The sequence below is a fragment of the Pleurodeles waltl genome, chromosome 11, assembly GCF_031143425.1.
Source record: "Pleurodeles waltl isolate 20211129_DDA chromosome 11, aPleWal1.hap1.20221129, whole genome shotgun sequence".
Taxonomy (NCBI): Eukaryota; Metazoa; Chordata; class Amphibia; order Caudata; family Salamandridae; genus Pleurodeles; species Pleurodeles waltl.
Genome location: NC_090450.1, coordinates 64,412,967 through 64,440,154, shown reverse-complemented (window position 1 = coordinate 64,440,154; position 27,188 = coordinate 64,412,967). Strand labels below are relative to the sequence as shown.

Here is a 27,188-nt window from a genome sequence, read left to right as displayed (position 1 = left end):
AGTTGTCTGCTGAAAAGGAGTATGGTCACATAAAGGTCATAGCTTAAAGTCATGTGAAATCCATAATAGTCTAGCTGTGTATAAACTAGTTTGGGTAGAGTTGTTGAAGTAATTGTACATGGGAGTAGACACACGGTTCTAAAGATGGGTTACCATTGGCCGAGAACCTATATTAGTATGAATAGTAGTACTGTCTAAGATACTATCCTTCTTGTGGTGAGTTTGATTTTTTTTTTCCATCTTGTATCCTGGGAAGCTGAAAAGGTATTTTTGTTTTGGTTTACATTTTGCGGTTCAAGTCTTGCTTTGAAATTATTTTGTGAATATTAGTATTGTATGTTGTGAGTTAAGCTGAAATTACAAATATTGCACATTTGAATAAGCCAGCAAGTCATGCTAATGGAAGAGGTTCTTCACTCCCAATTGGTACTCACATTTATGAGACACTTATGGACCAGGGGTAGCATGCATGTGTATGGCTTCAAGAATGGAGTATAATTACTGCTGAGAATAAAAAGTTCGTTTCCTGTATAAGATATGTTTGAAGTGAAACAAATTGAGAATTTGAGGCATGCCATATTAGAGATGAAGCAGCAGCCTTGAATGAGTTGGACAACGTGGAGAAAGAGAGCACATAACATTTTAAAAGGGTAAATTGGTAATGCTATTAATCAATGGATGGATGTGAGTTTGTGTTTACGCAAGGAAGTATGGAACCTGGAAATGTTAGATACTATAGAAGCTTTGATCATAATTGCTGGAGAAACAGACAATGAAAATGAAACGCGAGTAAATGAGGTAAAAAAAGGGAAGTAAAAGAATTAGGGACTCTGGGAGAGAGAGAGAGGATTAGTTTATTGACAGATTGTTGTTGGAAGTGATACCACCACTGTATGAGTCTCATGAGAGAGCACATTCAAAGGAAATAGGGGCAGGAGAACAGATGGTCAGAGGAGAGGAAGCCTAGTTCTTCCTCACACAGTGAGACAAGAGATGAAAATTAATATTTCCCATTTCCAAGAAGATTTGGAAATGATGGCAAACAAGAATTAATAAAGTCAAACTCAAATATATTGAAGACAAGCTGTCATATTTGGCTGCAGGAGACTTGCTCCTCAAACAGTTGAGAAAATACAGGAAGTGGCTACAGATCCTAAAGTGGCTTTGAGACAAAAGAGAATTTGAGAGTCATATAAAATAGTGATGTCTGTAAACAAATTAATGAATCAAAATTCCAAACTATTGTAAGGTGCTCTCTTTGAATTAATAGAGACAATTATCAGTTGGGGAGATATGACAAAAGTTTGCGAAGAATGGACAGAACTGCCTGATAAGTCTACAGGGAAAAGAAGTAGAAAAAAGAACAGTTACTCTGAATGTGACGTGGTTGTTGAAAAAGAGTTCAATTGAGAGACTCGGAGGGAAGAGCACAGGTGCATGTACTACTAAACACAACAGGTGTGGTATGGATCTACTTTGTAGGAGGTAACTTCCCCCTAAACCTAACAATTAATCCTATGTGCGAGGCACCTTTTGGGTTTAAGTATATTTGGATGAAGTGGTCTCCCCGACATTAGGTGGCATGCTTCATAGTTGGCCCCCTCAGCCCACCCTGGTAAGGTTATATTTTTAGGAGGGGAATCGACCTCAGACTATGAGGCACTTACTAAGACGAGATATTTTTCTGGATAAAGCAGACATTCAGTGCCTAATTAAAAAAAAAAAAAAAAAAATACCTTAAGGTACACCACAAGAATATCCTGTATTTCATGGTGTCTTAAGTATGATTACAATTGGATTAACAGATCACTAATTGTGTTTTGGTACAATGTCAGCAAAATGAATGGTGGAAGGGTCTTGTTTTTGCCCACTCCGGGTGTCAGATACTGGTCAGGGGCATTCCTCAGGGTTATAAGAATCCCTAATGTCACTCATGTTAAAAATAGAAGATTGTAAGTTCCTTCCTCTGGTTGCTTTACTTCTTTACCTAGGAATCAAAATTAGTTGATTAATCCTGTGCTACCAATCTCCATTCTCAGATGGTAGTACATGGAAAGGTTTACACACTAAGCCGTTTTTGCTGAGTACTTTTATGATGTGTTCTAGTCATCCCATAGTTCTGTTTTTGGTGCTGTAGACCCCTGGTTTAGGAATATAGCAATAAGGTAATCTCTGCCCAAGTAGCATAGCTGGCAGCTGAGAGACCCCTCTAACAATTACAATAAATAGAGACCTCAAAGTTGTTTTTCTTCCTTTTGCGGGGGGAATTATAGGGGTATTGGTGCCACTCACGCATGAGACCTGCTTCCAAAGTCTCTTAACACAGGGATTGGCTGAGGATCTCTGAAAGAGACAAAATCCAATATGACCCAGTCATATGTAAATCTGTTTTGTTCCTGTCCATCATGGGAACATTCCAGTCGAACTGCCAGATCAGGTCCTCCCTGAACCGGAACACAACCCAGGACCAGTTTCATCCTTGATCTGGGCTCTTCAGCCAGATATAGCTTGGTTCCAATGTCACAGTGAGCCCTGGATTCACGTCTGGGCATACCCGGCGCACTTAGGGTGACAAATGTACAAACAACAAGGTAATGGGATGGAATGCTTGAATTAATATCAGCCACTGGCAATCTCTATGGCTGCATCCCAACCCATTGTTTTTTGCTACCCATCCCACCTCAGTTTGGATCCAACCATTTACAAATCAGCCTTGATCCTGTCCCTCATAGTAGTCTAGCCCGAACTGCCAGGCCAGATCGTCCCTCAACCAGAACACAAGCAACCCAGGACTGGTTTTGCCCTTGTTATGGGTTCTTCAGCTGGGTATAGCTTGGTTACAGTGCCACAGTGAGCCCGGGACCCACGTCTGGACATGTGATCAGGCAGCATGTTTTCACTCACAGCACAAGTCATCTAATGGCTGAAGGTGGCTGACTCATTGATCCATGCTGTATGTTGTACTGTGGGAAGAAAAATGTGAATGGCACTTTAACACACCAGTAGATGAAGAGGGTTGACTCAATACCATTTGTGTATATGGATTCGTAAACTGTCGGTTGCGCAAAGGTCAAAACAACTGCATTCAGGAGCTAAGAGTAGTTAAGTATTGAATATGTCGTAGAAGAACTTCTTGAATGTAATGCAGAACCTTGTATTTTGCTGCAATGCTCATTAACATGAAGCAAGACCAAGGTTAGTTGGTTATGGTTGCTAAGACTTTGAAACGATTATGAACAGTCTGCTAAATGAAGTATTAGATTACAATGCAGTGTAAAATATAAAATAGATCTGAAGTGGTTAGCTGCTGTCTTTGAGCTTTAGTTCGTCAGTTAAAGCAATAACTGCAGAATCGGGCAGAGAGGTAGAAATAAGTTTCTGCCATAGCTCATACAGAGTATTTAGATGCATCTCCAAAACATTTTTGAAGTGGCCAATTCATATGTAATAGTACATTCTTCTATCAACATGGGACATTAATAGCCAAGTAGCCAGTTCTGTTAATGTAGCAGTCTTATTGTCAGAGCTGGAGCTACTCGGATTCCAGCTCCCGGTTAGATCGATCTCTACAGTCTAAGCAGGCAGGTCAAAAATATTGTTTGATTTAGGCAATCCATTTATTTGAAACTAGACACACAAAGAACATGATTTTATGTACCATTGGAGATAGATGTCTGAGTTCTCTCTGAAAGGATCCTGACTCGGGCCAGAGAATCCGACACCACCTTCCAAAATGCAACTTTTCCTTTTACCCATAGGGTATATGTGCCACCCCAACAATATCTTCCTGTGTACAATTTGTATTTAAAGCAGTGCCGCTGTCATTTATGTAGGTGTCCTGGCAATTTATGTGTGTCTCTTGCAGATAGTCTGGTTGAATTCAAGAGGTTTATGTTACTGGTGCAGGGTGAAATGCTAAAGCCATCTTGTTTCTTTGCAGGTAGTTTCTAATGTCTTGTTTTCTGTACACTGCATCCAGTGTTCGGCTGATATGTCTGTTTCTGTGTACAAAATGAGCTCGAATAATAAAAATACCAACTTTCCAGGATTTCTTTTGTCTCTTTAGTTTTATGTACCAGCATATTGATTTTTGCAAAAAGATGTTGCTTAGAAGAGGATTTAAATGGATCCTCAGAAATAGAGTTTATGCTATTGGCAAGGAAACTTTATTTTGGTCCCCAACAAAACTAAGAGTGGTACTGGTGTGCTCTGTCGTAATCCAGCCTGATTCAGCTCAGCATTTCATGGAACCTTTCAACACTAAAAGGGCAAATGAGAGCAATCCAGCGTGCAGAGCCCTCCCACGTAGAGCTTTTACAGATCTGCAGTTAATTTGTATGTGTGCCATCCTCATATACTGCATCATTGGGAGTTCAGAGATTTTCTTTTGCCATTTAACACTGCTTGGTGCATAATTGTTAAATAATATAACAGTTGGTTGCTAAGTTTGATACTGGGTTCTTTACTCCCTTCCGCCAATCCTTTATGTGCATTGTGTTTTAGAAACTAGTTAGGCCAGTGGGAATGTATATTACCATCTTTTGCATCAGTAGTCCCTTTATGCAAGCATATTTTTTATATTTATTACTGGTCACCTTAAACTTTAATAATATATGATTTGATTATTGAAAGGGTCAGAAAGCCCTGCCATAGGTGATATGTTAAATGTGGATGCTCTATATTTTTTGCCTGTCATTGGCCTAACTCCACTCTATATTATCTTTGAAGCATGATAGCACTGTTAATTTTGCAATTAAAGGAGAGAATTGACGACTCTTTGGTAGGCCTTCAAGGAGGAAACTAAGAAGAAGCCATTAATTGCTGTGATACTTTGGAATTTTGTCCTTATATTGAAAACGAATGATCCTACCTGTGAGGGATGAAGAATTATTTTGTAATTCTGTGTGAGAGTCAGGAAGACATTCTCATTTGATATTATTTGACATTATGGTTCAAGAAGATTTGTACAATGGTTTTAGTCACCTGTAATTGTGTATTGTAGGAAAGCAAGCTCTTGCTTGGCACAGTTACCCCCATTTTCTGTCTGGCAGTGTGTTTGACTTTGTTCACTGGGATCCTTCTAACCAGGACCCCAGTGATTATGCTCTCTCCCTTCCAACTTGGTTACTTGTACCATTTTCACCCCACATGTGGCATACTGGTGCCCCTATGTTAGTCCCTAGTATACGGTACACAGGGCATTGGGGTACCAGGGGATCCCCATGGGCTGCAGCATGTATAATGCCACCCATGGGGAGCCCATGAAAAGTGTATCTGCAGGCCTGCCATTGCAGCCTGCGTGAAACTGTGCATGAACCCTTTTCACTATAGATCACTGCACCAGGTCCCTGTAAGTCAACCCTATGGTAGGCCCTCCTAGCCCAGAGGGTAGGATGCGCGTACCTGTTTGTGAGGGCACCCCTGCACTAGCAGAGGTGCCCCCCACAAACTCCAGTTCAATTTTTCTGGACTTTGTGAGTGCGGGGACACCATTTTATGCGTGCACTGGACATAGGTCACTATCTGTTTCCAGCTGCATAATGGTAACTCCGAACATGTTGGAATCATACCCCAATACTGTTGCCGGTATTGGTAGTATGATTCCATGCACTCTGGGGGATCCTTAGCGGACCAACAGCATTGCTCCTACCAGTCTTCTAGGGTTTTCCGGATAGCCCAAGCTGCTGCTACCCCTCAGACAGGTTTTTGCCCTCCTGCTGCTTGAACAGCTCAAGCCCAGGAAGGCAGAACAAAGGATTTCCTTTGGTGGTGGGGGAGGGGGGCGTAACACCCTCTCCCTTTTGAAATAGGTGATATATGGCTTGGAAGGGTTAGCCTTCCCAAGCCACTGGTATGCTTTGAAAGGGCACATTTGGTGCCACCCTCCCCCCCACCAATGCATAAACCAGTCTACACTGGTTCAGGGACCTCCAGTCCCTGCTCTGGCATGAAACCGGACAATGGAAAGGGGAAGGACCACTCCCCTGTCCATCACCACCCAGTGTTGGTGCCCAGAGCTCCTCCAGAGGGCAATGGGTTCTGCCATCTTGATTCCAAGGTTGACAGGGACCTCTGGGAGCATCTGAGTGGCCAGGTCAGGCAGGTGACGTCCGAGCCCCCTCCTGATAGGTGGTCACCTGGCTAGGTGACCAATCCCCCCTTTCAAGGCTATTTATGGTCTCTCTCTTCGGTGGGTCCTCAGATTCGGCTTGCAAGATTCCAGCAGGCCTCCTCTGCAACCTCTACTTTGACTTCTAGCCACTGGAACTGCAACTGGACCCTCCAAGAATGGACAATCTGCATCCACAACTAAGTATCTGCTTGCAACATTGTTTCCACGGCTCCTTCTAGCTTCTGCAACATTTCCCTGGCTGTGCATCCTCTGAGGGTGGCAATTCTTATGTCTGCACAAGAAGGAAGAAGAAATCTCTCTTGGAGTGAAGGAGTCACTCCCCTGCATCAACAGGCACCAACTGCAACAACGACCGGCTGCGTGGATCTCCTCTCATCCTGTGCTGCATGGATCCTGCATCACGGGTGGTGGTCTGGAGTAGTCCTCTTGGTCCTCTCTGCCAGCTGTTCAACTTTGGTGGAGGGAAGCCTTTACCTTCCCACGCAGGACAGTACCCCTGTGCACTGTGTGTCTTGCAGCTACCAAGACTTGTTAGCATCTCCTCCAAGTGATCATCAGGCTGAGTGTAGCCTCATCCCTCTTTCCTGCGATGCACAGCCCACTGCGTGCTCCTGTGGCGTGGGACCCTTCTCCAATTGTGCTGCGTGGGCTCCTCTGTGACTCCTGGTTCTTCGTCCTGTGGGTCTTCTGTGGGGCCTGCCTCTTCTTCTGTGGAGTCTCTGCCTTGCTGAGGGTCACCCTAGGTCTCCCCCATGGATTGAGTCCTCCAGGACCTTGCTGGTCCCTGGCAGGTCCACTTTGTGCTTCACTGTGACTTCTGACTTTACCAAGGCTTCTTGGTGGCTTTTCCACTCCACTGACCGACTGCAATCATCCATCCGGAGTGGGACGTCGAATGCATACCCCAGGAACTCTTCACCTGCTACAGTGCGGCATTTCTGACCGTCTTTGTCCTACCGTCTGCCAACTCCTGCAGCCACAGCTGGGTGGGTAGTAGCCCCTGCTCCCCCTTGGAATCTTCTGTGACTTTCTGGACTTGGTCCGCTTCTTCCACAGGTCTTCCTCTTCAGGAATCCACCGCTGGTTTCTTGCAGTCTTGTATGGGTGTTGCATTTTCTTCTTTTCCTTCCGTTTGGGTGGTTTGGGGAAAATCCAGTAACTTACTCCTTTCCTCCTGGTCGCTAGGGGGCACTGTGGTACTTAACCGTTGGCAGTTTCCTAGTACCCCTAGCTCCCCTCTACACATTCCACTTACCTAGGTGGGGGCCCTGCATTTGTGTTCCATTTTTTTAGTATATGGTTTGGGATCCCCTAGGGTCACTATTGTCTATTCGCTTTGGCACTGTTTTCTCTTTTTACATCTGTTATTGATTACTAGTGTACATATCTAGTGTGTTTCCTCCTGTTGAAGGGTTGCCTCTCTAGTACTTTTTGGTAGTTGTGTCATGAAAATAAAGTACCTTTTTTTTTTTTTTTTTGTAACACTGAATGTTTACTTTTATGGTTGTAAGTGTTGTGTGACTAATGTATTGCGTGAGCTTTGCATTTCTCCCAGATAAGCTTTGGCTGCTCGACACTGCCAACACTAATAGGGGATACTTGGACCTGGTATAAGATGGTAATTACCTCAGGTACCCACCACACACCAGGCCAGCTCGATATTTGTATACAGTGGTAGCTAAGTGCCTTACCTTGAAAGCATCGAGTGTGGTAGATCTGGAGGAGAATTGCACTCTGACATTGTAGCAGATCGTTATGTTTATGACTCTTGTATGACTTTTATGAACTTAATTTCATTACTGGCACAATTGTTTTCTTTTCCGGAATAATTATAACAGCAACATGATTAGTTATTTTATTATTTTTCTTCTAGTGTAAACTTCCTGCGATTATCAGTACACTGCAGGTCTTTAACATCAATGCACTGCCAATGTTGGTGAGTAGTTAATTTTATTGCTTTTAATCTTTTATTCCTTTGAGTTTCAAAAATCTTAAAACCATGTTTTGTACACATTGAGAAATGAAACCTGAGACAAACTCACATGTAATACTGGACACAAAAAAATGCACTTTGACACTGAACATATTTGAAGACTTATTAGATATAGATTCGCCTTGTTTGATGGTGGCATGTGTTTAGCATATGTATGTTAAAGATTTCTTTTGTAAACTTTGTCAATTTATTTTTAAAAGCAAGCTTAGAAAAATATGGTTTCAAAAACTAAACGTGTGGGGGGCAAATCAGGTAAAACCACAGATTTAGGTGGTTAATTTTCTCAATTCTGGGGGGGAAATTCTGTGGCAAACATTTTGTGAATTGAGTTTTTTTTACCTGCAGGCTTAGTTTTGCACTGTTTACAAATTGCAATGATTGATCTTGGAAGGATTCAGCTGGGGAAATTTGAAATCTCACACAACTCAACTGAAGCTGGATTGTTGACTGTGTTGAAAACTAAGGTTTTAATGTTTATGCCAGAATCATTACCGCAAGATGCAACTTTAACCTTGAGATGCCATAAGTTTTCAAGCCATAGAGGGCCTCATTATGATTGTGGTGGATGGTATACTTCATCATAAATGTGTCAGATATCCCGCTCCTTGTTTTACAAGTTCCATCGGGGTATCCTTCACGTATCCCATCCGCTAAGGTCATAATCGGGGCCAGAGTTCTTTCAAGATTGCCTTTTAGGATTAGAAGTTAGTGTCATGAAAGTAAGGTCTCTCGGCACCTGTGTTTACCACAGAAAATGCCCAATTCTGGGGTACAGGGCCCATTCCTGTGACAAGGAAGAAGCCCATTGTTAGACAAAGAAATACCCATCGTATTGCCAAGAATTGTGTCTATCATACTGCTGAAGAATATGGCAATTCTAGAGACACAGAAAACTTCTCGGACAGTGTTGACACATGTTTCTGTTATATCAAAGATAGGCTTGTCACTATTTTGCCGTCCTGCTTGGTGTTGTAGCTATCGTGTGGCAAATAACAGCCCATTATTCTGGTGAAGCACTTATATCTCCAATCATAAATTGTATGAGTTTTTTTCTGACCAGGGAAGTGTATTTATTCCTTTATGGTCAAACCATTGCGTCAGTGACTGTTTTAAATCATCAGAGCAGGGTATGATTCATATCCTCTTGATGCTGTGTGTATCTGCATGCTGGAATTGCATATTTATCATGGTATTTAGTGTGAAGCATTTAAAAGCAAGCACTGATTAAGGGTTCCAGGAGATGGGGAAGGCAAACCAGTAGGTTCACAGTATGAAAGAATAGTGTAAAGATGGAATCCTGCAGCTTAGTGGCAGTTAGGGGTGGCATAGAAGAGAATAGGAGCATACAGAAAGAAAGATCAGAACAACCTTGGGGGCATAAGGCAGTAGAGGGCAGCTTTGAATATTGGTTAACTGTCTGCTTCCCTTTTCGAGGTTTCTTTATTGAAACAAGTTAATGAATAATAAACAGAGAAGGCACGTATAAGCATTATTTCAATTTTCTGATCTAGACTTCTAGCTGCAGAATACTCACCTTTTGATTATTCCCCAGGCGTAAAATTAGACCCAGAAATTTTTCACTAACATTAATGCGAGTCTGAAGGTGGCACCTTGTGGCTCTCCACTGTTGTGCCACTCCAGAAATGATATGTGAGGCCTATATTGGCAGCACTCCCGTGCACTCACTTCAGTTTCTTTCTTTCAGTGCCACTAAGCGTGAATCTGAGCTTCCTCTCATCTCACAGAGACACTTAACCTTGATTTTTCTCACTAATTTCCTCACTGTGCATGGGGTGTTCCCCCCCCCCCCCAAAAAAAAAACAGGCTTTAAAATCCTGTGGGGACTTACACAAATAGATGCCTGTGAGAGCACCCCACCAGGTTCCTGTGTGTATGGAGTCAAGCGATGACTCAGACCCGCGTGGACTGTACATTGATGAACCCTAAAGCCAACTCTGAATACGAGGCAAAACTTTGCCGCCAAGCATAAGAAAACCTAGCGTTGGGATTGCTCCAAATCCTGCTCCTTGTCCAGGACTCGATCCCGATTCTGCTACCCTTTTCCCGAGTTGACACAGCCGCTCTTTGCCATGCTTCGAGGCCCCCACATAAGGAAAAGATACGCAAAAATTGAAGCAGAGTTTCACTTTTTCGCAACACTCCCCTGAGCAAGCCCTTGGGCTGCACCACCTGACTATAGAGCTGATGCTGCAGCTGGTTCCAGCACAGCTTGAGTCTCCAGGGCCTTCAGCCATGCTGCACCAGTTTGAAGAATTCCACGCACCGAGAGGCCCTCCTCCTGGGGTACTTCCGGCTGGTTCTCCTGGTCATAAGAACTCTTGTATAACAGCAAGATGTTTGGATTTGGGGCGGCAACACCTCTGCTTGTAGGCGACATAGTTACTCCCACACCAGTTGACTGAAGTCGGCCCAACCCTCCCGACTTTCTAGCAGCATCTCACCCAAACGGTAAAGGTGCTTTATGGCAGCCTAGAGCGTGGAACTCCGAAAACCCCTCAGGGAAATCATGGTAAACAAGCCTTAACCTTTTATCTACACATACACGTCTCTTAGAAACACATAGGTAACGAAAGATGTGCAGAAAGGTTTGCAATACATTTATTGACAAGACTACAATCTGTGATAAAAACAAATGAGCTGCAATGATTAGGATAACGTGAAATAACAAAATCGAGATTGTGAGAATCAAAGATCTAAATATGGACAACCCCAACAAATTGTAATGACATTAATACACAGTTCCTACCTAAAAGCCTAATCTCTAGCCCCTAAGTGAGAGCATGGTGATGCAAGCCAAATCTGTTCATGCAGTGTCCATGGGAAGCACACCCCACCCGGTTACCTTGGTACAGGCTCAGGACTTCATTCTCCAGGTCTGGCTCCACAGAGAGACAAAGGCTGTCAGCCCCAAACAGGCATATAGCATAGATGCAAAAATCCTGGCTGGAACCCCCTCTAATGCCCTTTGTCCTACAAGATGTTTTTATAGGGGACATGTTTATGTTCTTGCACAGAAGCCTGACGCAAGTATGTACCTAAGCGCTGGACTGTTTATGTAGTCTTTAGACAGCAATAAAAAATATTATCCTGTGTGTCTTGTGTTCTGTTTTTGTGAATCCAAGGAAAAAGAATGTGATGCAAAGTATGTACACTGATAGTCACGCTCTCACAGAATAGCCACTGGTTATGAACATTAAAAAAATGCCACTTAAAGGAGCTGAACTAAAATATATAAAAATGAATAAATGCATAGCACGTTATCTGGGTAAAAGGGCATGGGCTGCAAGCCTAAGCTAAGCCATAATTGTGCCCAGGCAGGGAGCTACAAAGGGACCCCACAACACCCCTCAGCATCAGCTGGTCCCTCTAAGCCATCAGTTCTCCAACTCCTGTTCTAAGCCACCTTCAGTCCTGGTACATTAACTCAGATGCTGACTTTGCTGCCCAAAGAAGTGGCTTTATTGTCTTCTCTGCCATCAGTCCTACTTTGACCGACAATGTGCCCGAATCGGACAAGGTGCCCATTCCTCACTCACATTACAACAAGGCAGACAACATTATGTACACTCCCTTTTTGGGACTGACTCAGTAATGATTATGAGCCGGGTGATGAGTTTGCTCTGCTCCATCAGGGTGATAACTTGTATGCTGACTTGAAGAAGGCCATTAGGCTAGATACCTTCCCCGGGAATGCTTTATTCACTTCTCCTGGACAAGCCACAAAAGAATCTGCCTCCAATGCTATGGTTGTGCATATGGCTCCTGAAGACCTTGACCTCCAAATTTCCACCCTGAAGGTGAAAACTAATGTTGTAACTGAGGTCCGGCACCTGGGCCAGACTTCTAAACCCCTCTTTCCTTTTAATGAGGATCTGATGGACACCCTTTTGGGAACTTCGGCACAGCTTTGCTCTGGTTCACCAGTCATAGAAAGATTGTCCCTATAGCCTTGCTTCAGTCTACTCCTGTCACATCACCCTTCACCAGAAAGTCTTATGGTGCAAGCCAACACCAGCCATTCCTAACTGAGCACTGTTCCTATTACTCCTTCTGCTAAAAGTCGAAGCATATGGAAACCTTTGGAAAAAACAGTCTAGCACTACATTCTGTTAACACGTCCTGTTTGTTAGGCTGTTACACTCGCACTCTTTGGGATTCGGTGGCACACATCCGCCCTTGTGTTCCAGAGAATTTTGGCCCTGTACTGTCTCAGGTGATTAAAGATACTCGTCATGCAGTCAAGTTTGCGATTTGATGTGGCTTGGACACCGCCGACTATCTGGTGGGGCATAGGCACCAGCTTTTCCATTCGCCCCACCGTGTGGCTACAGTCAACTGGGTCCAGTCCTCCTTAATGGACATGCCCTTTGATGGGACTTGCTTTTTCGAGGACAAGGCTGATTTTTACTTCAACCGTTCCAAAGAGAGAATGGTTTCCGCTCGCTCTCTCGACCAGCCACAGCAATTCCATTGTTTATTTGTTTTTTTTGTGTGGCTTTGCTGTCTCATTGCTTACCCTTCCGGTCTTCCCCGCTTCACAATCCACCCAGCAACCGACCTAGGACTGTCTCCCCATTATGCAACAGGAAGTGCACGCCCTGGACCAGGTCTTGTCCCCCCTCTACTCTGGAATCTAGATTAATGCGTTGGACTTGCATGATGGCTATTTCAGTATACCTGTCCTGCCTGCCCACCCATTTGCGCTACCTGCAGTTTGTGGTGGGAGTGGAGAATTTTCAGATCGCTGTGGTCCCCTTTACTTCAGTGAGTTCAACTCTGAGCTTGCTGGGACTGATGGCCTCCTGCACCCTGCTGGTTGAGCACACCATGTGGTTTGTATAGGCTTCTTCATGGGAACTGATGTCCCAGTACGTCCAACATCAAGGGACCCTCTCCGACTTGGTCCAGATTTCAGAAGAGACTGGAAATGATATGCAGTGGTGGTTACTGAACTGTGATTGGGTCTACAACAGACCCTTCTCCCTTCTCCACCCAAAACTGACGGTGGCGACTGATGAGTCACTTCTTCTGGGCTGTTGCAGCCTCCTGGAAGAGGTAGCAATCCCTGACTTTGGTCTGCGGTGGAGTCCTGAGTTCATATTAGCCTTCTGGAGCTGATGGCTATCTGCTTGGTGCTTTAAAGCCTTCCTGCTGTCAATTAAGCGGAGGCTTGTACAGTTATTCACAGACAACACCACTGCCATGTGGTACAGCAACACAGAGTTGGGTGGGGTTACAGACCCTGTACCAGGAGGCCTTACGCTGCTAGAAATGGCCAAGGAATCTTTCTGGTGGTGAACCATTTAACAGGCTTATTGAACGCTAGGGCAGACCTACTTGTCTGTCTGCACCTAGTGGATCTTGAATGGAAGTTATACCCAGCGTTGGCTTATGGTCTCTTCTACGAATGGGTAGAACTTTGGCTCAGTCTGTTCGCCACCACTGAGAAAGCACCTCTGCATGTTGGAGTTTCGAAAGTGTTGTTTCACTTTGAGACTTTCTTCTTCGAATGGAACTCGGGACTACTTTGTGACTTTTCACTGATTCCATTCCTGCCCCAAGTTCTCAAGAGGATTTGGACCAACCAGGCTCAAGCCATCCCACAGGCTCTGGATTGGGCATGAATATTGTGCTATCCAGAACTCCAGGGGCTTAAGCATCTGTCCTCAGAACAGGCTGCCCTTCAGGGAGGATCTGCTGTTGCAAAAGCAGGGCTGGGTTTTCCACGGACCTTTTCACTCTTGACCTTCATGCATGGAGATTGAGCGGTGACAACTGAACACCTTTGCCATTCTTCTGGAGGTGGTTGATTACATCTTGGTAGCCAGACATCTCTCTGCAAAGACTGTATGCATCTGTTATTGGGTCAAGTTTGTGATTTGGTTGAACATACACCAGATTGATCCCTTACAGGTCAAACTGTCTGACGTCTTGTTCGTTTTATCTCTTGCCTGGCATGGTCTTGTTAAGGCACAGCTGTTCCATATGGCTCCTTAACATCAAGACTGTTTTTAATTATCACCATTATTTCAGCATGGCGTGCGAGTGAGCTTCAGGCTCGGTTAATCCATCATAGACCAAATTTTTCCCAGGCAAGCTAGTTCTGTGAACTAGGACCTTCTTTCTATCGAAGGTTGTGATGCTGTTGCATGTCAATCAAACTATCACCCTGCTGACATTCTATACTCTGTTTCACCCTTCAAAGGAGGAGAAACGTGACCGTTTGGATCCCAAGAGGGCTCTGAGCTTATACATACCAGATGGATCGTTGGCTCTTGTGGGGTTCACTAGAGCAAAAAAAAGTGAAGTGTGCGCAGAAGCGTACCATCTCACAATGGATAGTGCTGTGCATTATGAACTGCTTACACTGGTGAAGAAACAACATCCAGAAGGACTGCAGACTCATTCTATCAGTGCAAAGCTGTTGCCACATGCTAGCGTGCAGAGTCCCTGCCCTAGACTTCTGCCAGGAAGCTACATGGGCGTCTCCATACATTCCTGAAGCATTATTGTCTGAGCAGTAAGATTTGACGAGAGGGGCATTTTGTCTGCTTAGTCTTGCAGGACTTTCTGGTTTTACTCCAATTACTAACCCACCTCTAGATGGGTACTTCTTTGCTATCTGTTCAAAAGGTGAGGAATTGGGACTAAATGTCTGTCAGAAGAACAAGTTAAGTTGGTAACGCTTTACCTGGTAGAGAGACTATCTAGTACCAGCTTCCTCACCAACCCCCTCCCATCCAACCTGTTCTGTGATTAGACCCTACTCTTTAGTAAGTTCCCAAGTTTAGGAATCTGCACACTGTTACCAGTTTGCTTTTGGGGCTTTGTGTCAGTTTTCGCAGTCAGTCTCGAAAGCAGCTGATGTCAGCAGGCAGAAGTAGTGCAGGTATAAGAACATGCATGTCATTTCTGGAGTGGAACAATGTCAGTGTGAAGGTACTATTGGGAAGTTTCCGGATTCAGTCTGGTGCCTGTGGAATATTTAATGAAAAGGTGAGGAATCTTAGGATATATAGAGTCCCCACCAGATAGTGTTGCCCAAGGTAAGTAACTTGTTACTCTTTACTAAGTATGGTGGCTAGCACACATCAAAACTTTAATTATCCCTCTACCTCCCTCTTGTGTGAGTGTGTCAGCGTCTGTGGACCACATCATATTAACGTGTGGGATGAGGCATCCAAACGGAGCAACATTCCTACAAAAGTGCAAAAGCTTGTACGAGATCAGTACATATTCCAAAAACGTGGTGAAAATACCTACTAAAAACTAGTCATTCAGAGATTACAAATCATTCATGATAATTAAAGCTATGTAAACCATAGATATAAGTTGAGTGGAATAAAGTACGATGAACAATGTGATCAGCACATTTCCAAGAGAACAGTCTGTATCCCAGTAACCCACAACTTAAGATTTTCAAAGTCTTCCATAGACTTTGGGAACTTTCTCACTCTGACCTAACAAGTTTGCAGGTCCACCCGGTTCTGATCATAAAACAGTTTACAGAACGTCTTTTCGGTGTTGGAGTATGATGCTATCACCCAGAGTCTAACCTGTCTGAGCTCGTATAACCTCAAATTAATAAAGATTTGATGTGCTAAGATATGTATCACCATTTTTTTTTTAGATTTGATCCCTGTTCAGTCTCTCTAGATTGAAGGTTACCAATATATTAATAGTTACTCCAGTGCTGGGGGTTGTAATATACTCTATCCTCAAATTCTAAAGCAAATGGAATAGTATTGGGTATATACTTTCCATTAGTCACTGTCCATGCTGTATGAAAAACAGCCACAGTTTTGATAAAAAAAATAAAAAAAAGTTTATAATTGACCTTGTAGATAATATGCTTAAAATGTGCATAGTGGGACGATTTTGTTAACTGTGCCTCTGAGGGCATTGTCAATTGTATCCAGTGTCCTTTTATTGGTTAGTGGTAAGGTTACCTCTCTTATATCTGCTAAAAAGCAAAAACGTTTACCTTTTTATTCCTTTTTATACTTTTTTCAGGGACCTATCCTTTGGTTTGACCTCATGGTTTAATTGCAAATAAAGATGAGTATAAGCAGTGATGAGGTCAACTTTCTGGTGTACCGATACTTACAGGAGTCAGGTGAGTAGTCAGAAAATATGTTTGAAGTACTAATGTGTTTCAATCACTAGTTTGATAGTATGTTACACTGTCTCTCAGTTGTTAATTGATTGTGTGCATATTTGCTTATGTACTCGGGTCTCATCACTGCTGTTGGCACAAAACTACAAAGACGTTAAACACTTAAGAAAACAATATACATAGTCACAAAAAAAAAAAAAAAAAGGATACAAGGACGTTATAGTTAAGTTCTGAATTTACTTGTAGAAAACCATAGAAATTCAGCAGTTATAGTTAGTTATTTCAAGTTACTATATCCCGCCCCTTAAGGTATGCGCCCTTCACATGCACAGTCTTCTTACCAATAATTTTATTGCAAATCTTGCAGTTATAATATCAAAGATGCCATAGAATATGTTATCAATGTTATATATGGAGTACGTCCCTGTAACCTTTTTTTTTATTCAGTGAATTTCTATGTTTTTTTAAAAGTAATTTTAATTACTATACGTTAATCGAACCCCTGTGGCGCCCGGCCAGATGCCTGTGTTATGCAGGGGTTGCCAGAAGGCCTGGCCTGGGGCCACGGCCTGCAGCAAAGTCCTTACAACCACCCAACCCCGCGCAAGGCCTCTGGCCGTACGCAGCAGGGGTTGGCCACAGGGCCTGTGTCTCAGTGGATCTGTGAGTGGGTGCATGAGTGTGTGAGTGAGCACATGAATCTGAGTGCATGTATGAGTGAATGAATTAGTGTATGAATGAGTCCTAATATATATATATATATGCATTTTTTTTTTTTTTTTTTGCATAATCTTGAATATCTGAGGATATTCGTGAATATTGTGCTTGGTGAAGCAAAATCTTTTCAACCCCATAATTAGTCCCTAAAATGCCCCTATATTACACCCGTGGGGTCAAGGTACCTCCCCCCGGACCCTTTATACCACTTATTTCTATTTTCAGCCCCGGGGACCTTCTCCCATAACATAAAATGACAGCCGTGACTTTCCACTCCGGTTGAGGCCAGCTAATAACAGCGCTTCTATTTGCGTGCACATTCATAAAAATTCATGTATGGTCGTGATTTATTCGCAGCCAGAGATACATAAATTTGGCTTTTCCTTAATTACTCGTAAGCTACTGAACTGGTTTACACTAAATAACCAAAAGCGCAGTCTGCGTTGCAACAGCTATATGTTTTCCCAAATTTGGTGCAATTCCGTCCAGCGATTCGGGGCATATTCGTATCTAAAGGTCCTATGGGAATTAACATGAAAAACACAACTTTTTGACCCCCCCCCCCCCCCCCTTTTTTTTTTTTCCCTGCCTCTGATTGACAGATCACCTGGAAACTTTCCATGCACAGCAAGAATCACCAGGGCACTGTTATTTGGAAAAAAAATTGAAGATTTGGCAAACGGTCTCAAAGATATAGGCAAGTCAAAAATGCTTTTTCAATTAAAACATGGACTGCTATGGACACCAGCAATGGCAGTAAATTTAAGAACTCGTGCAACACATTCCTGAGGAGTACAAAAAGAGAGCCAAGGTGATCATTCAGGAAGGAAAGGGCATTGCAAATGCATGCCTAAAGGCAACTCTACATGCGGCGGATATGGCCAGCAGATAGATGTGCACAGGCACCACCCTAAGGAGACGCGCCTGGCTCAGGATCTCGGGATTCAAGCCTAAGGAACAGGCATCAATAATAAACATGCCCTTCACAGGAGAGGGGACGCCCTATTCGGACAGGCAGTGGATTGACACCGTGCAACAAATAAAAAAGGACATTAAAACAGCAAGAGCAATGGGGCGCTCTATAGTTCAGGGGTACACATAAAAGGGGCACCCTCAGTAGAAGAGCCACAGGCAAACACCTTTTAATACATGGCTGCAACAAAGCCAGCAACAGGGGTCTTCCTTTCAAGCCACAGAACCGCAACCTTACCAACAATGGCCGCATCCAGCTAGACAGCCCTGACGAGGAAGGACAAGAGGACAACCCCACAGGGGATCTTCAAACAAGTGTCTGTCAGGTCAAGGACGCCCAAAACATAACCACCAGTAGGGGGCAGAATCAAGAGGTTCCTCCGGGAATGGAGAAACATCACCACAGTCAAATGGAGCCTAAATATCATCTGCTACAGATAATGCATGGATTAAACCAGCAAACCCCACAAAGACCTCCAAAGGTGAGTTCTTTCAAAGGGAAAGAACTAAAGTAACTCAGAACAGAGGTGAAAGAACTACTCTTAAAAAGAGCCATAAAACTCATGCCAGCAGAAGAGATGGGTACAGGGAACTATTCACCATATTTCCTAGTCCCAAAATCCTTAAGGCCAATCCTAGACCTCAGGTTCATAAATAAATTAATACGAGCACAACTTCAAGATGACAAGCTTATAAGAAGTAATCCTACTATTGCAGGAGGGAGATTACATGGGTACCCTAAATCAAAAGGATGTGTACCTACATATCCCTGTGAACAAAGGCCACAAGAAATATCATGAACATGTCAGACAAGGTTCTCTGCAGTAGCAGCGCACTTAAGGAGGTAAGGGACCCATTTTTCCTGTACTTGGATGACTGGCTAATAAAGGGAAAATCAAGGAGCAATGCAAGAGAAACGTACAAATGGTCATGCATGCGCTACAGCTCCTGGGGTTTACAATAAACCAGAAGAAGTGATCACCTCAGCCAGAACAGGTAAAGATGTTCTTAGGTGCCACACTTGACTCCGGAAGGGCAAGGGTTTTCCCAGTCCAGAAGAGGGTAAAAGCCATTGAGAAATAAACTTGCCTGTACCAGAGGTGTTAGTCTCTGACAGTGAGGATTGTCATGAAGCTCATGGGCATGATGGCATCATGCATACCACTGATCCCTCATGCAAGATTACACATGCAACCCATCCAGGAATGGATCTGCAGCAAATGGTCACAAGCCACAGGGAGCCCGGAGGATTTATTGGTTGTCACAACAAAAGCGCAAGGGAGATACAGTGGTGGAACAAACATGAGCATAGGGAGAGCTTTCAAGACACCAGCTCCAATTGACCAGAACTATGGACGCATCACACAAGGACTGGGGAGCTCACACCGGCCCTCTGAAGGTATGAGGCCTAGGGAATGGCTCAGATGCAATGAAGCACATCAGATACTTAGAACTGAAATCAGTCTTCCTAGTCCCAAAAGCCTTCCAAGCACACTTGACAGGCAGAACAGTTCTGATACAGATGGGCAGTGCAACCACCATGTTCTACCTGAACAAACGAGGGGGAACAAAATCATTCGCCCTGTCAAAGTTAGCCCAAGACATGTGACACTGGGCAATACAGCACCAATTAACTCTTAAAAACTAAGCAGAAAAGATAACAGCTCACATGAGTGAGGTACTAAAGCAAGAGGCCATCCACAGGATTTTCAACACTTGGGGCACACCAAGCATAGACTTGTTCACCACAGCAACAAACGCATAACGCCATCACATTGTCTCCAGGTTTCCACACCCCCAGTCAAAGGGGAATGTCCTGTCAATAAATTGGTCAGGGAAATTTTCATACACCTTTTCTCCAATTCCCCTAATTCACAGGGTGCTGGAGAAGGCCAGAGACTTAAGGAGCAAAAGTATCCTCATAGCCCCACAGTGGGCAAGACAGGCCTGGTACTCAGATCTACTTGAGCTGTTCAGGGGACTGCTGATCTCATTGAAACCTGTGAAGGACTTACTGACAATACTACACAAGGAAGTTTATCACTCAGAACCAACCGCACTCAACCTAGCAACCTGGGTCCTGAATATTTAGAATTTGGACACCTACAACTCCCTCCAAGGATGATGGAACTCCTCAGGGGAGCAAGGAAACCAAACACAGGGAAATGCTACACACTTAAATTGAAAAGGTTCATCCATTGGTGCACAGACAACACTAAGGTGGACTCAAGGACACATCCGAATACAGTACTAATATACCGAACAAACCTGCTAGATGGTGGCCTCACCTAAGCTTCAAAAATGGTATATCTGGCAGCAATACTGGCATACACTAGGGGCACATCAGGATCCAGCCTCAACTTCTACGGTAGTAAAGAGATTCCTAGAGGGATCAAAGAGTGGCACCACCAAGATCAGCACCAAGCCCGTTGTGGAACCTGAACACAGTGTTAACACAATTGATGGCAGAACCGTTCGAACCTATGCACAAATCAGACCTAAAGTGACTCTCCCTAACGACAACTCTCATACTAGCAATCACATTGATACGCAGAGTCAGCGAACTGCAAGCACTAACCGTACAGGAACCTCACTTACAGATACACAAGGACAAGGTGTTTTTATACGTGAATTGAAGTTTCTGTGGGTTATTGTGCAAAGATTTCATGAAGGCCTCAACACTTTTTTTTTTTTTTTTTTTTTCCTTGCCCAAATTAAAGCAAATGATCTTCAGCATTATCCTGCTCCCAAACTCTCCTCCTCCCACCACCTCATTGTTAGATTGGCCTAAGTTGGGGGACGTAGGATGTGCCCATTGAGGTGCCTTGCCTCTGTATATAATATTGTCCATCAAATAAGACATTATTTCTTAAGCAGACAGCCATCATCTCCAGCAACATTTCTGAATGTTCCAGTAAACTAATAGACCTAGATCTTAAAAAAGATCTACTCTCATTCAAACCATCTTCATGTTATATGGTGGTGTACTAAGACACAATATCCACAATTAAAATTACCATTATATAGTCCCAGTTCCACGGTTTCCCATTGATTCTTTGTAAGAAGTCAATTGACTCCCCCAGGTATGATGAAAGGCCAGAGACATAATGGAAAAGAAAAATATCCACAAACTTGGAGGTGTTCTCCAAGAGCGAGTCAAAGGAGCTTATTATAGGTCGTCCATGGGGATTGACCTTACCCTTATTGACTTTGGGGAAAAAATATATTGTTGCCATTGTTGGATGAGTTTTCCTTAAGTAATCATATTCTTCACCATCCAGTAAGCCACATTCATGCTGGTCCTTGAGTTTCTGATGAAAGATTAACATGATTTCTTTTGTTGGATCCCTTGACAATTTCCCATAATGTTCTTCATTATCCAGTTGTCTTCTGGCTTCTTGTATATCTTTCTTCCCGTCCATGATAACCATATTTCCTCTCTTATCGGAAGCTTGAATCATTGTCACCATCCTCCTGGAGGTTTTTTAGGGCTCACCAATCCTGTTTAGTCACATTGGTCCTGGTTTTATGTTGGTTACTTTTTGAGTCTCCAGACGATACATTGCTGAGAGCTCTTTCAGAAAACAATGTCAGAAATCTGTTTTATTGCCAGCTGGCGGTTGTGGACAGAACATAGACTTGGGCTTACATTAACTTTGTAATTCTTTTGTCTGCCTACCAAGACACACCACTCCAAGTTGGAGAGCTTGCTGTAATTTGTTGTCTTCCCAAATCCTCCTGATTAGTTTTCAAGACTGAGTAAAGATCTGAGATGAGGCATATCCTTATTAGTTAGTATCGATATTTTCAGTGAAAGTTAAAAATATCATTCTTGGCTATTGCAGGATTCATCCCCATATCCAGGTAGATCGTTAGACCTTTATCTTCCAGTTGCTTTGATGAGGTTAATGACCACCTCATCCTCCAGTGGGACTCATGCTATTCTTTTTTTCCCCTCCTCAGCTTTGTTTTCCTCTTCCTGCCTCTTTGTTCTCTTGGATGCCCATATTGGGGGTTTCCCCTGCCCTTCCTCCTTCTACACAATAGGTAAGCAGTCCAAATGTGAGTTTTTTTTTCCTCATGTTTGGGATTGCAAAAACTGTTTTTGACTTGTGGGCTTCTCCTTTTGGGCCAACTAAAGTGTGCTATAACTTAGAAGTTCTGCAAAAAAAAAAAAATAAATAAGAAAAGTGCTGTGCAAGAAAGGGATTTTTGGTTAAAAAAAAAAAAAAAAAATCTGCATCAACAAAAGGTTTAATTTGCTTAAATTGCTCGTCCCTGCTCCCAGAAACAAGCAGGGTCATTTGGTAGTGGAACAACTCCCCTGAAAAATTCAATTCTGGTAGGCAGGTAGAGGGGCTTCTCACCTGAGATAGCTTCTGAGCTGTCAATACTGGACGGTGGCTCTGTTCTGTCCATAACGTGATCCATAGTTTGTCTACTATAGAGTGAATTAAATCGCTTTGCGAAAGTGTACACAATGTTGCATAATCAAGTTTGTCCGTTAAATTTCTCTAATTTCTTCATTTGATTTGCTTCCTGTTTTTCCAAGTCTTTTTCCATGCCTTTGTCAGTTCCTCCGTTATTTTACCTTCTCTTGTTCTTTTTCATGTTCCGTGACATTCTCTGATGTTGTTGCTAGCCTACGTTCAGCGTGCAAGATCAATGTGATGATTAATTTCATGGCGCATTCAACAGTATCTCTTTGCCGTTGCCTAAGCAGGTCTTGGTCCTTGTCATTCAATGTGGGGAGTACAAAGATTCTAAGCCCCCTGTGAATCCGAAAACACTCTATATATTTCTTAAGAGTGGTGCTTTCCCTCCACTTGTTAATTCCATCTTGCACGCTTGCTTTAGCTCTTTCAATAGCTTGCTGGTGGTACTATTTAGATTAATTCATGACTCCTGGGATCTTAAAGTCTTATTACCCTGGTCTCCAAACCTCTAACAGTTTATTCACTGTCTGTCAATCTGTTTTACCGCCATGTGTTCACGGTCTAGGCGCTAATCTGTAAAAGTACTGCAAATGCACTCTATATCTTATGATTTTCCTCTCCTGGAACAGCGATCCACTTCTTAGTACACAAACAACAACAATGGAGCTACTATATGTTCATGTATCAATGTTCCAATGAATCAGATCTCCTTTGAGTTGCAAAAGAAGCTGCTGTTTAAATCGCTGGAAAATGCTTTGGAGTGTCTATTGGCTGATGAGGTAGCCACGTCTCTCTCACATCGGTTTGGATTTTTGCAGAAAAAGAGCGGGAGATCAATCTCCTGCCACGCTTCCTCCCATCTGTTCATAGTGACAAACTACCAACTCACCCTGTCTCCTCCATATCATGTCAGACGTCTCTAGTGGCGTTACTGAGTCCTCAATTATTTTCTCCCACTCATACTGTGCGGAGTAGAGTTCCTCGAACAAACAGTGAAATCAGGACGCCAGAAGTAGTTCTCACCTCGCATTCGGGTGCACCCTGTATGTGGCCAGACAACTACACTTTATCCAGGTTCCAGGTCCTTGTATCCAAGCCAGCTTCTCACCCCAGTTCAAACTTCCAAACTTCTGGCTGAAGGAGCAAGCTCCACAACTGGGTATGTAAAAAGCTATCTTTAGTTAAGTCCATTTTAAATTCCATAAAAGTGCAGCGGTGCAAGAAAAAATGGCCTAAGCATTTCAGCTGGAGCCCTCAACCGGGCCATAAAGTTTTGTGTTGAGTGTCAATTTAAAGGAACATGCCCAACTACCACCACCCGCCTAAAAAAAATCATCTAGAGGGTTAACTTCTACTTCCATATGCCTCTCACATGACCCACCAATTTAACACCTACGTTCATTCCTTCTGAAAGATCCACATGGGGAGGTTTTTACACGCGGACATCGACCTGTAAACTTTTATATTCAGCACAAGCAGATATGGGCAATGTGATCTAATATATATATATATATATATATATATATATATATATATATATATATATATATATATATATATATATATATAGAGACTCAGATACTAATATACTGGCAAACTGTCTTCGGGCACACTGGTACCACATTAACATTCACAGAATGTCATTTTGGCCCAACCCTGGAAATAGTCTCTAGTGTACTTGACCAGAATTCATTTTGGTGCAGAGATTTTACTCATTAGTTGACTGTGCCACTTACATGGTTGGACGCCAGAGATTGAATACAAGGTGTTCATTATTGCATTGTAGAGCCTTGTATGAGCAGGGTTCTTAATCATTTAGTCTGAACGTGTTTTTTTTTTTCCTTGAAGTGTTTCAACGTTGTAAGCTTGCACACCAATTTTTACCATTAAAGTGAGTATTTTTTTTATTTTTTATTGCTGTGGACCTGCTTCTGAACAGATGCAGTATGTTAAGTTTTTTTCAATTATTTATAGTAGATCTTTCCAAATCCCTGCACAGCTTCTTAAAAAAATAAAATAAAAAATAAAATAAAAAAAAAGTACTTCTTCCTGTGACGAGACTCTGACACACAAAATAGCTGAAATGTTATCAAAGTGATTGACATGACTAAAATGTGGCAACATTTGGCTACGTTACATTTATTTTCCGCTATCAAGATCACTTTTGGCACCTTCTTGTTGAGTCGTAATGTCACATCCATGTTTTTTGCAACCTTGCTGTAACATTAGTAATTGTATCATAAAAAGGTTGGTCAAATTGTGGGAATGGATACACATAAGAATTCCAACAATGATGCAAAATCAATCATTGAGCATGCAATTTAATTGCTATTTAATCACAGCATCTCAACCCATCTCACCAACTGGAGCAACTGTTCAAACTACAGCCGTCATTTTTATATACATTGTCAAAAATAAACTTTTCTAAATCTTCTGGTTGATGTATCACTTCCAAACGTCACTTCAAATCTAAACAACCACACAATAAACAAAAGACAATGGCGGTTGGTCCCAGAGTCCTCTCCTTATTCAAGGAGCCATGTGGTGTCCATAGAAAGTTATGTTGAAGATCCACATGTAAGGGATGGTTGCTAAATCACAGACCTACAACATCCTCATTTTTTTGGAGGGAAAGATGAGAAGACCCGTGGTATAGCGTTCTTTAGAGACAGTCTCTACATTTTCTTCCGTAACTTTTGCCAACTACAGTAGATTTTTAAAAGCAATATACCGTTACGTCATCTGGACCCGTCTCGTTGCGGGAATATATAGGTTTTGTAGGTTCATCAAGAACGCGAGGTCCACAAATAAGGAGTTTTGAAGCGGTGGTTATTTGCACATCTCTGAATTCAGGGGTCCCCATACTAACATGTGAATTACAGGGCATTTCTGAAAAAGACTTCATGTCTTAAACACTGTCTTACATTTGGAAGGTAAAAATGTAGAGAAAGACACTTGGCAGTGACATTTTTCTTCTAAACTGTGTTTCCGGCAAGTCTCCCAATGAAAATGGTATCTCACTTCTGTGGATAGGCCTAGTGCCTGCAAAAGGAAACACCCCAAAATGGACAGATCAAATTTTTCCATTGAAAACACATATTTTTTGCAAGGTGTCTAGCTGTGGATTTGCGGCTGTTGCTCAGCCGGCACCTAGGGAAACCTACCAAGCCTGTAAATTTTTCAAAATTAGATATCTAGGGGAATCTAGGATGGGTTGACTTGTGGGGGCTCTCACTGGGTTCCACTACCCAGAATCCTTTGGAAACCTCAATTTGGCTACAAAAACACTTTTTCCTCACATTTCGGTGCTGCAGAGTTCTGGAATCTAAGGGGAGCCGCAAACTTCCTTCCACCCAGCATTTCCCCAAGTCTCCTGATAAAAATGGTACCTCACTTGTGTGGGTAGGCCTAGTGCCCATTACAGGAAATGCCCAAAACGTACTGTGGCGATAATAACTGAGGTGAGTGTACTAATTAGTCCTGGGATCTGGAACAGTTTAGGGAAACCTATCAAACCCTGACATTTCTATAAAAAAATAAAAAAGGACACCCAAGGGATTTCATGGAGGTGTGGCTTGTGTGCATTCCCCATATCCAGAATACCCTGCAAATGTGAAACGTTGAATTGAGACAGGTTTTTTTTGCATTTACTTGAAGCAAACTACAGGAATATGTATGGGTTCACAAACATCTTACCACCTAGCATTCCCCAACTTGTCTTGATAAAAACGCTACACTACTCTTGTGCCTGGGCCTAGTGCCCATGACAGGAATGAATCACACAAGGGTCAGTGGTAGTCCTTGCATGATGGCTACTGTTGACCATGAAGTGATTTATTCCTGACGCAGGCACTAGGCAGAGGCCCACAAGTGGGGTTGTGTTTTTAGCAGGACAAGTGGGGAGACACTGGGTGGTGGGAACTTTGTGGGTCCCTGCACATTTCTGTAGTTTGTGGTGAAAAAGCAAGTAAAAAAGTGTTTTTAATCAATGTTTCACCTTTGCAGGGTATTCTGGGTAAGAAAAATTTGTGGAATCCAAACTTCTGTGGACTGCCCCAGGTATCTGGTTTTCAGAAATGTCTGGGTTTGCTAAGTTTCCCTGTATGTCACTCCAAGCCCAGGGCCAAATAAACCGGTGAGGCTCTTACAAAACCAGGACGTTTTGTGGTAGGTAATTTTGATGTCTCCACAATCTGTTTTGGGCACTTCCCTGTCACAGTCACTTGCCCACCCACACAAGTGGGGCAGCGTTTTTCTCTAAAGACTTAAGGGAACACTGGGTGGTTAAAAAAAAAAAAAGTGGCTGCCTGCAAGATTCCAGGTCTTCTCCTCACTGAAATGCAAGGCATATGTGTTTTTAAAGCAAAGTGTGTGATTTCAAGGGGATTCTGGACGAAGAAAAACTGGTGAGAGCCACACAAGTCCTGCACCCTTGGACTCTACTGGTGCTAGTATGTTAGTTAATCCACCCCTCACACTGGTTTGTTTTAGCACCTCCAGAAATAAAGGTTTCAAAGCACGAATACTTATCAAAGTATCTGAATATTGAAACCAAGCATTCTGAATGGGAGCCATAAAGCCACTTCAGGGCACCAGCTGCTTTATAGTCCATTCATGCAGAACAAACACTTTTATACTGCCGGCCACAGGCTCGGTCCAACCAATCACTGCACCCACATCAACTTATGGCTGCCAGACAAGGGCTCATCACATCATATGCCACAGGACGTAATAAGTTTGACTGTTTTACCACCTGTCAGATAACTGCCTCCTTCCTGAACATTACCGAAGGCATGCGTA

General features: G+C 43.0%; 1 protein-coding gene across 4 annotated transcripts in view; it reads left to right on the top strand.

Moving 5' to 3' along the window:
• TBL1XR1 (TBL1X/Y related 1) overlaps positions 1–27,188 on the top strand; it is a 411,343-nt gene that overhangs the window by 194,702 nt on the left and 189,453 nt on the right. For all 4 annotated transcript variants that reach the window (XM_069213060.1, XM_069213063.1, XM_069213062.1 and 1 more), the window contains exons 3-4: positions 8,007–8,069; positions 16,161–16,263. In XM_069213060.1, the coding sequence (XP_069069161.1) occupies positions 16,206–16,263 (58 nt within the window). In that variant the 5' untranslated portion in view covers positions 8,007–8,069; positions 16,161–16,205. The remainder of the gene's footprint in view (positions 1–8,006; positions 8,070–16,160; positions 16,264–27,188) is intronic.